This window comes from Colias croceus, chromosome 4, assembly GCF_905220415.1.
Source record: "Colias croceus chromosome 4, ilColCroc2.1".
Taxonomy (NCBI): Eukaryota; Metazoa; Arthropoda; class Insecta; order Lepidoptera; family Pieridae; genus Colias; species Colias croceus.
In genome coordinates this window covers 8,566,215-8,579,950 of record NC_059540.1, presented here as the reverse complement: position 1 = coordinate 8,579,950, position 13,736 = coordinate 8,566,215, and the positions used below count along the sequence as shown (strand labels likewise).

Here is a 13,736-nt window from a genome sequence, read left to right as displayed (position 1 = left end):
GTCCTTAAAAACGAGGCATAAACCAGTACACAATATGCAAATTTATTGCTAAAGCTAAATAAAAGCTGCTAACAATAGGCTCTTACTTGGTTCATGGGTGAAACTCGAGAAGTGACCGCAGTAAGGAGCAATAACGCAGCGGCTCGGACCACGTTCGCTTCTCCGGTTTTAGAGAACACTTCCACGGCAAATCGGCAAAGCGACTCGTTTGGGATATCTAGAAATGGAAAATCGTATTGCAATTGTTCTGCGGAGATGCTTTCAATAAGTTGTTTATATTGTTATCAAAGACTTTTATTTTAGATATTATTTATAAATGCGATAATAGAGTTAACTTGCTTCATTGTTTTATTCATTTAGACTTCTTCTAATTTTAGAAATGTGTTATTTTTTATTTTAAAAATGTATTGGATTGTCTTAAATGCAATCATGCAGCAATAAACTAAACTTATTACACGTATTACTTCTAACAACTACAATATTTAAGAGTATTATTCTACATCTACGATAAAATAATTATTCCAGTATAACTTTTGAACAAAGATTTACAACATAACAAAAGAATGGAAGATTTTATTTCTGATTGATCTTTATTGCTGATGTTTATGAATAGCGCATAATTATTTTGCATTGCTATAAACATAACAAGAAAAATACTGAAACAAATTGATTATAATATGTATAATACTAACACTGCATCAGTTGCGGCGTGAGTTGTGCGTAAAGCGCGAACGTCGCCATTACATGCAACGAGACTGCACGCAGTTCGGGCGTTTGCGCGCCGCTACATCGCACTATAGCGTGCATTAGGGAACCGTCGCAGTGTTCGCCCCAACGCTAGTGTAATAAATTATTTTTTAATAATTTTGTTTTTTTTTTAAACTAGCTTTAGTTTAATAACTTTCCTTTAACCTTTTTGTTTTAGTTCTGTAGCAATATTTATATAGGTAAATACTAGCTTACCACCCGCGACTTCGCCCGCTTTCTCTAAAACGATTTGAGATTTAAACTATCCTATCTCTCAAGTTGGATCAAACTGCACATGGTGTGCGAATTTTATTATAATCGGATAAGTGGTTTAGGAGTCCATTGAGGACAAACATTGTGACACGAGATTTATATATAGGTACATATTATGATATGTAGCAGAATTAAATTGACCCAGGAATGCTTGAAAAAAAGGGTTTTCGGATTAGAAGAATATACATTATACATCATTACATTATGTTCCTGAACGTGGGTACGTTGTTATAAATTGTGACGCAAATTGAACGTTATCAATTTAAAGTTACTTAAATGTAATATAATATTCTCAACCCTAAAATTCATTATCGTAAAAGTCGAGGAAAATATAAATTAATTCTCACATAACGAAAAGCATATCTTACTGTTTATCTATCATAAATGAAAATAAAACATATTGAAAATATTTGTATTATTACTATTGGAATTTCGAACCTTCTATACTATCAACGATCTGTTCTAAGATTTTATTTTTCTTGTCAGACAAAAAATACTAATCTTATCAGAAAACGATATACGGTACATGTTCTTATGCGCGTTAAGATAGCGATCGCATTCTCAAAACGAATTCCTTACCATCACATTTAACTTTTATGAGTTAATAACAGACCAATATCATCTCCCTTATATAAGCCATCCTATATCTTGAACAAAATTATGTGTTTTCTGAATAAACATTGCCGATAACGCTGCTTTTTAACATACTCACTTGTACAGGTATCTTTTGTTCTCGAACTTTCTTCAGCACCGCCATCAAAGCCAACATGGCGTCCAACTTACAAGCTCTTCCTTTCCTCCCCCCACCAGACGCACACCCGTTTAAAACACGAGTCATCATCTTCAAACTATAAATTAGCGTTTCCTCTGATACTTCACAATAACGAGAATGTAGACCATATCTTATACAGCGCATTAGCTCATTAAGATATCCTGAAAAACGTTTAAAACGTTAGTCACTCGAAGACCATCCGGTGAGCGATACCGGGCGATACCGCGCTATGATTCAGTGGCACAAAGACGTGTTGATAATTCTTATAAACAAATGCGATAGAAGACAATGTAGCAACGAATTGGTAACAATTAATTAATTGAAAGATATATTCGGATTACGCGTGGCTTTAGGTCCTTATACAAACGGTAGGCTTGATTTACGACAATAATCATTGTTCTTATAGTATAGTTTGTTAAACTTATTCATAGATAATTATTTAAGAAATGATAGAGAAGAAAAAATCGTTTTGAAATACCTGAAAAACTGCTTTAAATTTTTTGGTCTCTATTAAGAATATATTTTAATTTTTAATCACCGAAAGATATGTAAACCATAGTAAAACCATCCTTCATAACAAATAATAAACCATCATACCTTCAAATAGTTATAACCATTACATTTTCAGTGCAAAAAAAAAAACAGATCCGAAAAATTCAAGCTTTTATACATACCTAGCATATGAAAATTCTTCAAATCGACTCGCTCCAAGCACGCCAGGAGGATTTTCAGCAAGCTTTCTAATTGGCTACTGCTGTAGTCCTGACTCTCTTCCAACAATAAAAGGCATCGCAAGAGAACTTTAACTATGTGTATACGTAATTGGGTCACTTCTATATCTTCTACAGACGACTGTTGGGGATAAAGTCTTTCTCTGCTTAGAAGCGATATTATGGTCGCTTCGTTCCCAATAAAAGAAGATTTTATCCAAGACATTGTGGTATCTAAAAATATAAATACAGTCCTTAATTTTATTTACTTATTTATTTCTTCGTAATCATACAGTCGGTATGATTATTAAGTCGGATTATCGGTATTAAACATATCAACAATTATTAAAAAATCTATAATATTATCACAGTTTGTTGCGGCCATGGTAAAAATAGTTACGACTATTAGCTATATTTATTTTTCTAATCTTTAAAACTACCCGCAGTCTATAAAAGATATTGATCTGATTTAACGCGGACAAAGACGTGAGTGTCAACCAGCTTTGCATATACATACATTTATAAATATTGCTTTGTCATGTTCAATACGATTATATTTTTATCGTCGGAATGTTACCATATTATTCGACGAAATAATTGATAAGGAAGCAGAATTTGTTCTCAATACATATTTCATTATATTATCTATTAAATTATATTACAACTACGCAACGATAGATATTTCGTGGAGTTCTTCCTGTGTAAATGAACGAACGTAACACAGCACAGAATTTATTTTAATTCATAAAAAGACTAGCTAATAGTTTATGTGAAAATATATGAAAAAGACCTTTTGATTCCAAATTTAAAATCACTTGGCTATATTAAAGATAGCGGCAAAATAAACAGGCAAAATATACGTAAAACAAAAAAAAACTTACCATCTTTAGGCACATGATCCATGTAAGCAATAATAAAATGTAAAAGACTTAATAATAGATCCGTGTCTCTAGCAGAAGCTGGTGGGGCTGACAAAAATCTCTTCATATTCTGCCATTTTAAATTACCAAACTCTTTTGGACAAACTGTCGATGTAGGCATTATGTGAGCATAACTAGAAAAAATAAACGTTTTGTAAAATCTTTCAATTTTTTTAATAAGGTATTTTTTTTTTTAATGAATCATCTGATGGATTATTTTATTTTAATTTTTAAGCAAAAATATCGATTTTTATCTTTTAAAACGTTATGAAATAAATGTATATTATAATATGAACAAATATTACGAAATACCCACATTTTTTATCCAAACAATTAAAATTACCATTTTTATCTAGGCAAATGTAAATTATATGAAATTCTTATTTATAGCTTCCATATCCCGATACCATACATATCATACAAGAATAACTCACCCTTCCAATAAATACAACGCCTCCTTAACTTGCATATGAGTCGTAGCATTCTCAAATCTCAACAGGCCCTTCGCGCACGAGTAGTCGACACACGCAGACCGCAATATCTCCAAGTCTTGTATACTTGGTGTGGGATCTCTTGGTTGTACTAAATGTGGGGAACCACGGGACACATTGCCCCCGGATAGAACCCACCACCAGCGTACGCGGATTGACGTCCGCCATGTTGGATCATTGAGGAGCCATTCTAGAATGTTCGAGTGAATTAATAATTTGTTAAGGTTTGTAATAGGGTAAATGTAGTTAGTTGATTTAATTATATTTGCAAGCATTGTACAATTATAAATCTTAGCAAAAACCGGAAGAATTCATCAGAAGAATAAAAGGCCATTAATTAATCAAGATAAATAACACGACTCAACAAAAAAAAATTCGTTCTTTGTCCTAAAGTTTATACTATTATTTTCCAGTTAGTTATGCACATAAACGAAAAGAAAATACCTTTTTTCGGTATAAAGTTTGCTTTTGTGATAGTTATAATAATAATACTCATTTTTCAATTTTTTCATAAATTTTAATTGATTTTAATATTTTTAAAAAGACCGCGCGGTGAGAGTGGGGTATTAACGTTTACACTGTGCCGTTAGATGGCACCCGAGTGATAAACAACCATCAGGTGTTATTTACAAGCCCAGAATAACTTAAAATGTCGTCACGAAAGTGCAAATACGATGCTGCATTTTGTTTTATATGTGGTCAATTTATTAAAATTCGAGACGTGAAATATGAATATGAACTAAAGACATCTCACGTTCTCTGTGAAGCCTATGATGCATATTTTGACTGTCCTGTACGGAATCAATATAAGCCATGGGCTCCACATGTTAAACTCAAACATTTTAAGGCCATGGGCTGCAGGATGTCATTAAAAGTACATAATATGCTGCGTGCTCATTTGGATAAATTTAAAAACAATCGAAGAGCAAGGAGAACGTTTCCATCAAGACATCATGAATTTTGAACAACGCTATCAAGGCCAATACAATGAAAACATTATGGGCGACTATATTTGGGGTTTTATTGAGAGAAAGTAGCTATGAACATAAAAGAAAAAGTAAAAGTGTGCACTTTTAAGTGATTTTCCACTTTTCTGTAAGCTAATTTGATAGTTAAACTTAATAAAAATAATAAACATTTTTATTTCAATAATTTTATTTTCAATCAAAAATTTAAATCCGAGATTTTTAAAAATTTCGTTCAATCAGTCTTCTAAGCACAAAAGCAAAGTTTTTCATGCCATATTTTTTTTTCCCGTCTAATTACGACCTAAATACCGAAATTTAATGCTTTGCAATCAAAGTCAATTTTCATGGTGACCCGTTGTAATGTAAACAAACCAATATCAAAAGGAAATGTTCCTAATTTCTGTACTTTGACAGAAATATTATAACTGATAGAATATTCGCTCGACATCGCGGTGTTACTACGGTCAGATTTTTTACATTTTTTGTCCCGCCTCGTAGGCCTTATTACAACAACGTATCATAAAACACTTACCAACAGAAGCGTGTTCAGCATTAGCACTAGTATGCCAATAGCTATTAACAGCGAACGGCAGTGACGTACGTGACGTCACACTCAACGGTAGTGCGGGCACACGACGACGCGCTGTATCCAACTCCTGTAGTACGAACCCCGCCCATGATAATAGAGCTAGCACTTGTATAGACATGGCTACGCTGCTGTCATTGGCGGGAAACACGAGAATGGCTAGAACAAAAAGTTCCAAAATTAAAAGTTCACGATAATAGAGCTGGTACTTGTACAGACATGGCTACGCTGCTTTCATTGGCGGGGAACATGGATAGAAAAAAAAGAAATCAATTTCAAGTTCCAAATTCAAAACTTCTAATTTAGATACGGTGACGCGCTCTATCTTCTGCAGTACGAACCCCGCTTACGATATTTTGTTAGCACTTTTACAGACATGGCTACGCTACGACATTAAATATTATAACTTTGGTAAACAGTGGATAATTTATGTAAATTTAAAATACATACTTCAGTGTCATCACATTTCGAAAAATACAATTAAACAATAAACTAACTTACATCTAATCAAAAACAACGGCAGGTCTGACAACTTCGATAGGTTGTGTCTTGCCACAAAACACACGCTGTTTATAACAGACACGCAACTTAGTGCGCATTCGGGGAACGCTAAATAGTCTTCCACTGTAAGTGACATCCTGAAATGCGAAATACAGCATTAATCCACACATCGAGTTAATAAAATTCTATAAATCAATAATTGACTTATTATGTTATGGCACCTAAACTATTTAATGAATATCAAATACCTAAATCATACTGTAATTATTTAGCAAGTTTGAATCAATGGCACATAATATAAGTAAGTATCGAGGCACGCATAAGTCCTGTGTCAGGATGATTGAGATAGATAGGATATTTCAAAAAATCTCAACGTAAACAAATTTTTGTAGGTATTCACTTATGTTATACAAAATTTGATATTTCCGTCTTTTCTTACCTGAGTAAGGCAACAATAAGTTTAAGACCATCATAACGAATAAAGGCATCGTGTAAGTCTTGCTGACGCATCATAACAGCGAGCTGTTGTAAGGTGCTGCGTCGGAGAGACGGTTCTAAAGTTGGATGGGTCGTTCGGGAGTCAGCAACGAATTCTGAACTATCTTCATCTAACACTAGATCTTGTTTTAGCACATCCAATACTTGTATTAAACCAGTTGTCTAGAAAATAAGTAATATTTTCAGTATTTTTTTTTAATCAAAAATTTAGTTTAATTTATTCTAATTTCGAAAGGCATTCCAGGAATTCTTAGATAACTAGTTTAAATTATTAAGTTTTAATTTATTATTTGAATTTACCTGTGACATCTTTGTAGGAGAACTATTATAATCTATATTGAAGTCTTGCACCTCTACCCGCCGCAAAGCATTTATCAAAATATCCGTACGTAAAGTTTCTTTAGGTGGTAAGTATTTATCATCGTCTAAAAAGAAAGGATTTATAAATTGAAAGCGAATATCATTATTTTTTATGTTGTTTCTATCCTTCATAAATAATAAGCAAAAAATAAATAATAAATAAAAGTATTACAAATGGATAAATTTTATAACTAAACGAACGGTAAGGATTTGAAAAAAGTAACAAACAAAGCCATGTTACAAAATACAATCCATTACAGAAAATAGAAATCTTTGACCGCATTGAGTTGAAATTAGTTAAATTACTGCAAATATTATTAATAGATACCTAGTTAAACATTTATAAACATACTAACCCAATATATTACACAAAGAATGTGCAGCATCCAATTGCACTGCAGGACATTTAACAAACAGCAATCTCACGAGACCCCACACCATTTCCGCAGTGGACACACCCATGCACTCCGCTATATCGACTTCTAGTGATTTGCATATTGCTTTACCTGAAAATGTTAAAAAAGACATTATCTATTAGGCTGTATATTAAGTTTTAACAAATTTTTTGTAAGGCGAATAACAAGTATTCGTACAAAAGATTAAATAAACAATTTTTTTATGCGTCGCAAAACATGGATTTTCATCACAATCGGTACACTAATTTGTCTATGATAAGGTGACGAAGATATTTTAGTAAGATAATTCATAAAATATTTTTTATTAAAACTTCATCATTTATGGCAGCTGTAAATGTAATAATCGGCATGAGCGTGCATGCCGAGCACACGTGTCAAAAGTGATACTTCTTTGGAAAGATTAAAAGATACCAAAATCGTTGCCTTACTCTAATTCGTGACGGTATTGCCATGACGCGACCTTGTAAATTTAACCTCAACGCGCCTAAAGAAGTTTCACATCAAAAAAAAATAGAAAAAGAAAATATTTTTGGTATCAAAACTAACCTAGTTGCGTATCATGCGCCGCATACACATGCAATAAAGGTAGAATGGGCAGCAGGCTAGCTAAGAGTCTCCACCAACAACTTTCACTAAGAACTAGTCGACCCCTTAGCAGATATAGCATTATTTCCGACGCGCTTTCTTCTACCTAAAACAATCATATTATTATTAACACCAGACTCATAAAATAAAAATAGAAATCTTCCAAATGAACATACCTGTTTATCCGTTGATGATAAAGCATGACAGCATATTTCAGTCAATATACCAACATCACTCAACAAAGTCAAATTCTTTTCTTGGTTCGACTCATTTGATTCTTCACTCATTAGTACAGACTTCACCATATTAGCCAATATCTTATAAAACGTGGATTGAACCCAGTCTATATTATGAGCCATCAATGATAATGCTATGCTTCGAGCTGCTGACCAATCACTTTCGTCAAAATTTAAATCTTTTCCTTTCGTTACAATAATACTTGAAATGTCATGTAGAAAATTCTCATTAGTGTGTATTTGCAGAATAGGGAGTGACTTTTTAATGCAATTTAATATGTCTTTATTGTAGCGGGTACTATTCAATTTTATGAATTCTTTTGCATGATCCATACTGAGAAAAAGTTTATTTAACTCTCGATATTTACTCTTGAATTCTTGATCAACTGAAGATTTTGCGTTCTGGAATGGCAATATAGTTATGATAACTATTCATGCATGTAAAAAAATTCTTAGGTATATATAAGTTGTAAGTATATCTAACCTGTAGAACTAAAGCAATTTGTTTGTTCAGTTCTGGATAAAATATATCAATCCCTGGATCCAAAAGGCCGTTTTGTAACGACGCAAGGAGAGATGTAGGAGGTAGTGCCGATTTCCGCGCCCAGTTTAAAAGCTTCACAGCACAGCTGATTAATCGATACTGAGCTAGTCTGTGTTGAACGCGCTCTGGATCTAACTGATACGAATTTCTGCAAAAAAGATCTTTGAATAAATAAATATATTTTGAAAATTCAAAAGGTGCGGGATACCATATAGCGTCTCTCTCACTCACTTGCGATATTTAACATTATTACATAATTATTATGTATAACGAAGTTTCGCATCTTTTAAATAAATAAATTTATCTAAGTATAATATAAATTTATTATAGTCAAAATAAGTATACTATTAATTAGTTTAAAAATTTAGAATATGTTAGTGTACTCACTGATATTTAATCAATAGATCGCCCAACATACGCATCGTCATACAACTTTTATGTGCTATGTCTCTTTGTGTCTTAGAATTATGATCAGATATCCAGAAGCTTTCATCAACACATTCCAGTAAAAATTCTATAAGAGCTTCTATTAAAGATAGACATGTATTGAAATCTTTCTGCAAACAAAACATAATGCATAATAATTCATATCATTACAAAAAATTTGTTCATATTAAATGGATGATTTAATCATATTAGAGATCAAAAGATAAAAAACTGCATACCATAGACAAAGATTCTTTATTTTCAGAGTCTATGTGTGTGACGCTCTTCATCATAATACATAGAACAGCATGAGCAGTATCCAAAGCATATATTGGGGCTGGTAGCTGCCGTAATGCTGCTAAAGTGTCTTCTATGGGAGTATTTGTTCTGCCAACAATCTGTTCTAGTTCTGCATTCACACCATCATAGGATTCCCTGTTATCGAGATTGACCTGAAATTTTACAGCTTTTTACAAACACAATTTTTTTTTAATTAGTCAATTTGATTGAATTCAACTCTCAGTCAAAAAAAAATCATGTCTAGCAGGCCCTATAAATTTTAAAGTGATTTGTTCATAAACAATTAAAATCAAATTAACCAAAAATGCAATGTGAACTTCATACAAACACTTAATAGATATAAATTAACCTATTTTGTTGCAAACATTACCTTTGTAGATTCACATACTAAATCTGGAGAAAAGAGTTGTTTCAATCTCTTGTGTAAAGCATTTGTTATACACAGTAACACATTCAAAGCTTCTCCTGGGGAACTGCCAAACTGACCGTCAGATATACTTAATAATGCCTGAAAATATAATATTCCATGACCTTCCAGACATTTTAGAACAAGGTGAAGAAGTAAATTTAAATTATACTTGGTAGAACTTACTAAAGGAAAAACAAATTTGATGATTATTTTTTTAAAGCTGGTGCCTTGCAGTTGGTCCTCTTAAAATTTTGTCTAATTCGTGTACAGTGTGTAAGCAGGTTAGTTTTTTACCAATTTTTTTTTTCTCACCTTTACAATAGAGGGTCTGTTTAAAAATATTTCTGGAGGGAAGTCACACAAAAACACATCCCTAATAAATCTGCAACATCTCCTAGTAGATTTCACAAGCTTCAGTGAATCCTCAATGAGGACAATTGTTTTAAAATCTGATGGACTTAGTTCAACCCATGGGAATAAGAAAATGTTGAACCCTTTTGACTGTTTTCTGAAATTGTATTTTTTGTTTGCATTTAATTTCATAATTTTAATTTAGGCACAGCATCTAATAGTCACTTAAATCATATCAATTTAAAACTTTTAAAAAATAAAACTTACGTCTTATAGTCATTTATGTGATTGTTTGATACATCAGTGACTTCAACATGTTTTTTATCACCATTGTGCAAGAGCTCTTGAAAGTATCCATCATTTTCAGAACTGTAAATTAACAATTTCAAAACAGTAAAATATAATTCTTACTATGAACCTGTTTTTACACTAAATCCACATTTAAAACAAAATTTATAAAGCTGCGGATTACAATGGTTGGATAAAAATTTCCAAGAATAAAAAAAAAATTTAAGCCGTTAGACAAAATGATGATCTCTTTTTGTGCCAAATCACATATTGTGTGTAGTATGTACACATGTAATGTTGTATTAATGTTAATGTTGTCAGCTATGCTGACAGGCTACCTAACTCAAAATATATAAACAGCTTTTAAAATTCACACATACCTTCGACTAGATGGAATATCAAGTCTTGGAACATTAACATCTTCATGAGATTCAACTGTATGTAAAAATTTTACAGTCTCTATGATATCAACATACACTTCCAGAGCATTTCCCTCCAACTTTGATTTGATTGAGTGCAGCTTCTCAATGAAGTTCTGTACGCCATACTCTCTAACTGCATAACTTCCTCCCCTTGTCTAAAATATCATATGCAATAATAATATACAACAAAAGGCAGATAAAACTAGTAAAAATCTAGCTATTTACATAGAAGGTAGGTAAAAAGAGGATATAATATCTATAAACAAATCTAAAATGTAAAGATTAAACCTTTATCATTTTAAGTAATAATTCTAGAGATTCTTCTTGCATTGAAGGTTGGTGAACATTAAACCAAGCTAATAGAGCCGCAAGAATCTCCCTATTTAAAACCAATTCATCATTTAAATCCCATCCAAGCTGCAGTTTAGCTATTAGTAATTGTAATGAGCGTTCACGTATTTCTTTTAAAGGATGACCTGTAATTTATAAATCTATGTAAGTTTCTGTGTGAAATATATGTACACAGAAATGTAACATTGAATATGTAATGTTGGCAGTCGATAACTAACGTAATTTTTTTATGTAGGTAGCTAATACTTCATTTGATTCCATCCTCCTTAAAATTCACACACTATAGAATAAAAAAATGCAATAATAACAAAGAGTAGGTATATGATTGTATAATAGGGCAAATAATAAACAATTATTAAAATACAACGTTCAAATGTAAACAAAAATACCGGCTAACCCTCGGCTAACCGTTTGAATGACATGACCTAGACAATTGACATATATTTTGACTTAAACACAGAGTATGTAATAAACTACGTAGTCGACATAGATAACAAAGTCCTTAAATGTGTGGTCTTAAAGGCCCTATGGTTAGGAAGCCAGGTGAAAATTTGGTTAATTATTTCCTCTCAAGAGATAATTCGTCAGACGCATCAGAGTATAGTATTATAAAGCCTCGTGAACGTCAGCTGGCGCTCGGTTGGGGGGGTGAGCGGTTGTAGCCTCCCACGCACGTAGGAAAAAAAAATACATTCATTCATTTCCTCTCAGCTAAAAGTTTGTCAAATTGTAGCTAACCCAATATCTCAACGAAAAAAAATAATCAGCTGGTTACAACATGGTGTATTATACGTCAGCTGGTGTCTCGAACATGAAAAAAATAAAATTATTTTCCGTGATTTCCTCTCAAACAAAAATTTACCTGATGATAGCTTATATGTAACTGTGGATATATATATATATAGGTCAGCTGGCTGTATCTTGGTGGAAAAACCGTCAGCTGATACTTTGAAAGTTATTACATAGGAGTTAGACAGAAGCATCTATTGCCCATTTACCTATATGCATCAACTGACTAGGTTTTCCTCGAATTATTGCTAGTTGATTTTTTTTACTTATCGCATCAGTATATTAACAATCAGCTCACAAATTTTCATCTGAGATGAAATGACGTATCTTTAATTATTATCGTTATTTTTAAAAATTCAAGCAATACACGCTAGCATACTTATCGCATCAGTATATTAACAATCAGCTCACAAATTTTCATCTGAGATGAAATGACGTATCTTTAATTATTATCGTTATTTTTAAAAATTCAAGCAATACACGCTAGCATAATATAGACAGTAATAAGGTACTTGGAGGTGGTTAGTTGTGCGCATGATCGGGGTACTACGTACATTCAGCCACATCGGTAAACATGTTTTTACAAATATTATAAACTGCATTTAAAAATAACTGTCATATCATCAAATTCACATAACTACCTAAAAGTGTAACAAATATGAAATAACCCACAAAAAACATTAGTTAACTATAATTATTAAAAAAATAATAGTGTAATATATAATTAATAAAGTTATTACTTATCTTTTACGGGGACTTATGTTGATGGAATTCCACGTATCTCGATGATTTTGTTAATGTCTCATTATATTCGAGACACCAGCTGACGTATAATACACCATGCTGTAACCAGCTGATTATTATTTTTCGTTGAGATATTGGGTTAGCTACAATTTGACAAATTTTTAGCTGAGAGGAAATGAATGAATATACTTTTTTTTCTTACGTGCGTGGGAGGCTACAACCGCTCACCCCCCCAACCGAGCTCCAGCTGACGTTCACGAGGCTTCATAATACTATACTTTGATGCATTTTACTAATTACCGCTTGAGAGGAACTTGGTCATAAAATCTGCTTCTGGCTCCCGGACCACTACTCACGGTTCAACACAACCAACAATCTGCTGAAACAATTTGTTGCAGTCGCGATTGAGCGTTCTCTACTCACGATTCATCCAACCCTCAATCTGATGACACAATTTCATTCCGCGATTGCTTGCCACAACGTGTGCACGTCACGTTGATGCCTGGCCTGATGCTAAACCTCAACGCAATAATACGCATTATTAATGGATATACTAATTTATGAAATATAAGATAATTATCTTTGTAAAGCTTGTATTTTTTCCAATTTTATTGATAGATTTCAAGGGCTATAAAGTATAAACGGCAATAAAATATAAACATCTTCCTCAAATATGTAAAAATGTCTTTCCCGCGTTTATCTCAAAACCGCCATTTTGCGATTAACGCGGCAGCGCGATTGAGCCGAGATTGGAGCAATCACAATACTCACGTTTCAACACGCACACAATCTGCTGAGACAATTTGTCGGGTTGCTTCCGCGCCGATCCAATACGCAACATGTTGGGTTACGCCCCCAACGTGCCCTCAACTATACTATTCACGACACAATCTGTCAGCTCACTGCAGATTGTGTCAACAGATTGTTACTGAAATTGAATCGTGAGTAGGCTACTTAAAAGGCCCTACTCACGGTTCAACACAACCAACAATCTGCTGAAACAATTTGTTGCAGTCGCGATTGAGCGTTCTCTACTCACGATTCATCCA

At 32.9% G+C, this 13,736-nt stretch overlaps 1 protein-coding gene across 1 annotated transcript in view; it reads right to left on the bottom strand.

The window, feature by feature from the left end:
- Nucleotides 1–11,478, bottom strand: part of LOC123690942 (rotatin-like) — a 40,489-nt gene extending 29,011 nt beyond the window's left edge. Inside the window, exons 1-22 of the mRNA XM_045635104.1 lie at nucleotides 11,373–11,478; nucleotides 11,092–11,279; nucleotides 10,762–10,958; nucleotides 10,361–10,462; nucleotides 10,055–10,250; nucleotides 9,704–9,841; nucleotides 9,273–9,485; nucleotides 8,995–9,164; nucleotides 8,548–8,755; nucleotides 8,004–8,465; nucleotides 7,789–7,933; nucleotides 7,183–7,332; nucleotides 6,767–6,891; nucleotides 6,408–6,628; nucleotides 5,969–6,105; nucleotides 5,414–5,626; nucleotides 3,857–4,103; nucleotides 3,384–3,556; nucleotides 2,467–2,736; nucleotides 1,733–1,953; nucleotides 693–837; nucleotides 87–217 (exon numbers count right to left, since the gene is read on the bottom strand). Coding sequence (XP_045491060.1) covers nucleotides 87–217; nucleotides 693–837; nucleotides 1,733–1,953; nucleotides 2,467–2,736; nucleotides 3,384–3,556; nucleotides 3,857–4,103; nucleotides 5,414–5,626; nucleotides 5,969–6,105; nucleotides 6,408–6,628; nucleotides 6,767–6,891; nucleotides 7,183–7,332; nucleotides 7,789–7,933; nucleotides 8,004–8,465; nucleotides 8,548–8,755; nucleotides 8,995–9,164; nucleotides 9,273–9,485; nucleotides 9,704–9,841; nucleotides 10,055–10,250; nucleotides 10,361–10,462; nucleotides 10,762–10,958; nucleotides 11,092–11,279; nucleotides 11,373–11,415 — 4,095 coding nt within the window. The 5' untranslated portion in view covers nucleotides 11,416–11,478. The remainder of the gene's footprint in view (nucleotides 1–86; nucleotides 218–692; nucleotides 838–1,732; nucleotides 1,954–2,466; nucleotides 2,737–3,383; nucleotides 3,557–3,856; nucleotides 4,104–5,413; nucleotides 5,627–5,968; nucleotides 6,106–6,407; nucleotides 6,629–6,766; nucleotides 6,892–7,182; nucleotides 7,333–7,788; nucleotides 7,934–8,003; nucleotides 8,466–8,547; nucleotides 8,756–8,994; nucleotides 9,165–9,272; nucleotides 9,486–9,703; nucleotides 9,842–10,054; nucleotides 10,251–10,360; nucleotides 10,463–10,761; nucleotides 10,959–11,091; nucleotides 11,280–11,372) is intronic.
- Nucleotides 11,479–13,736: the final 2,258 nt, after the last annotated feature.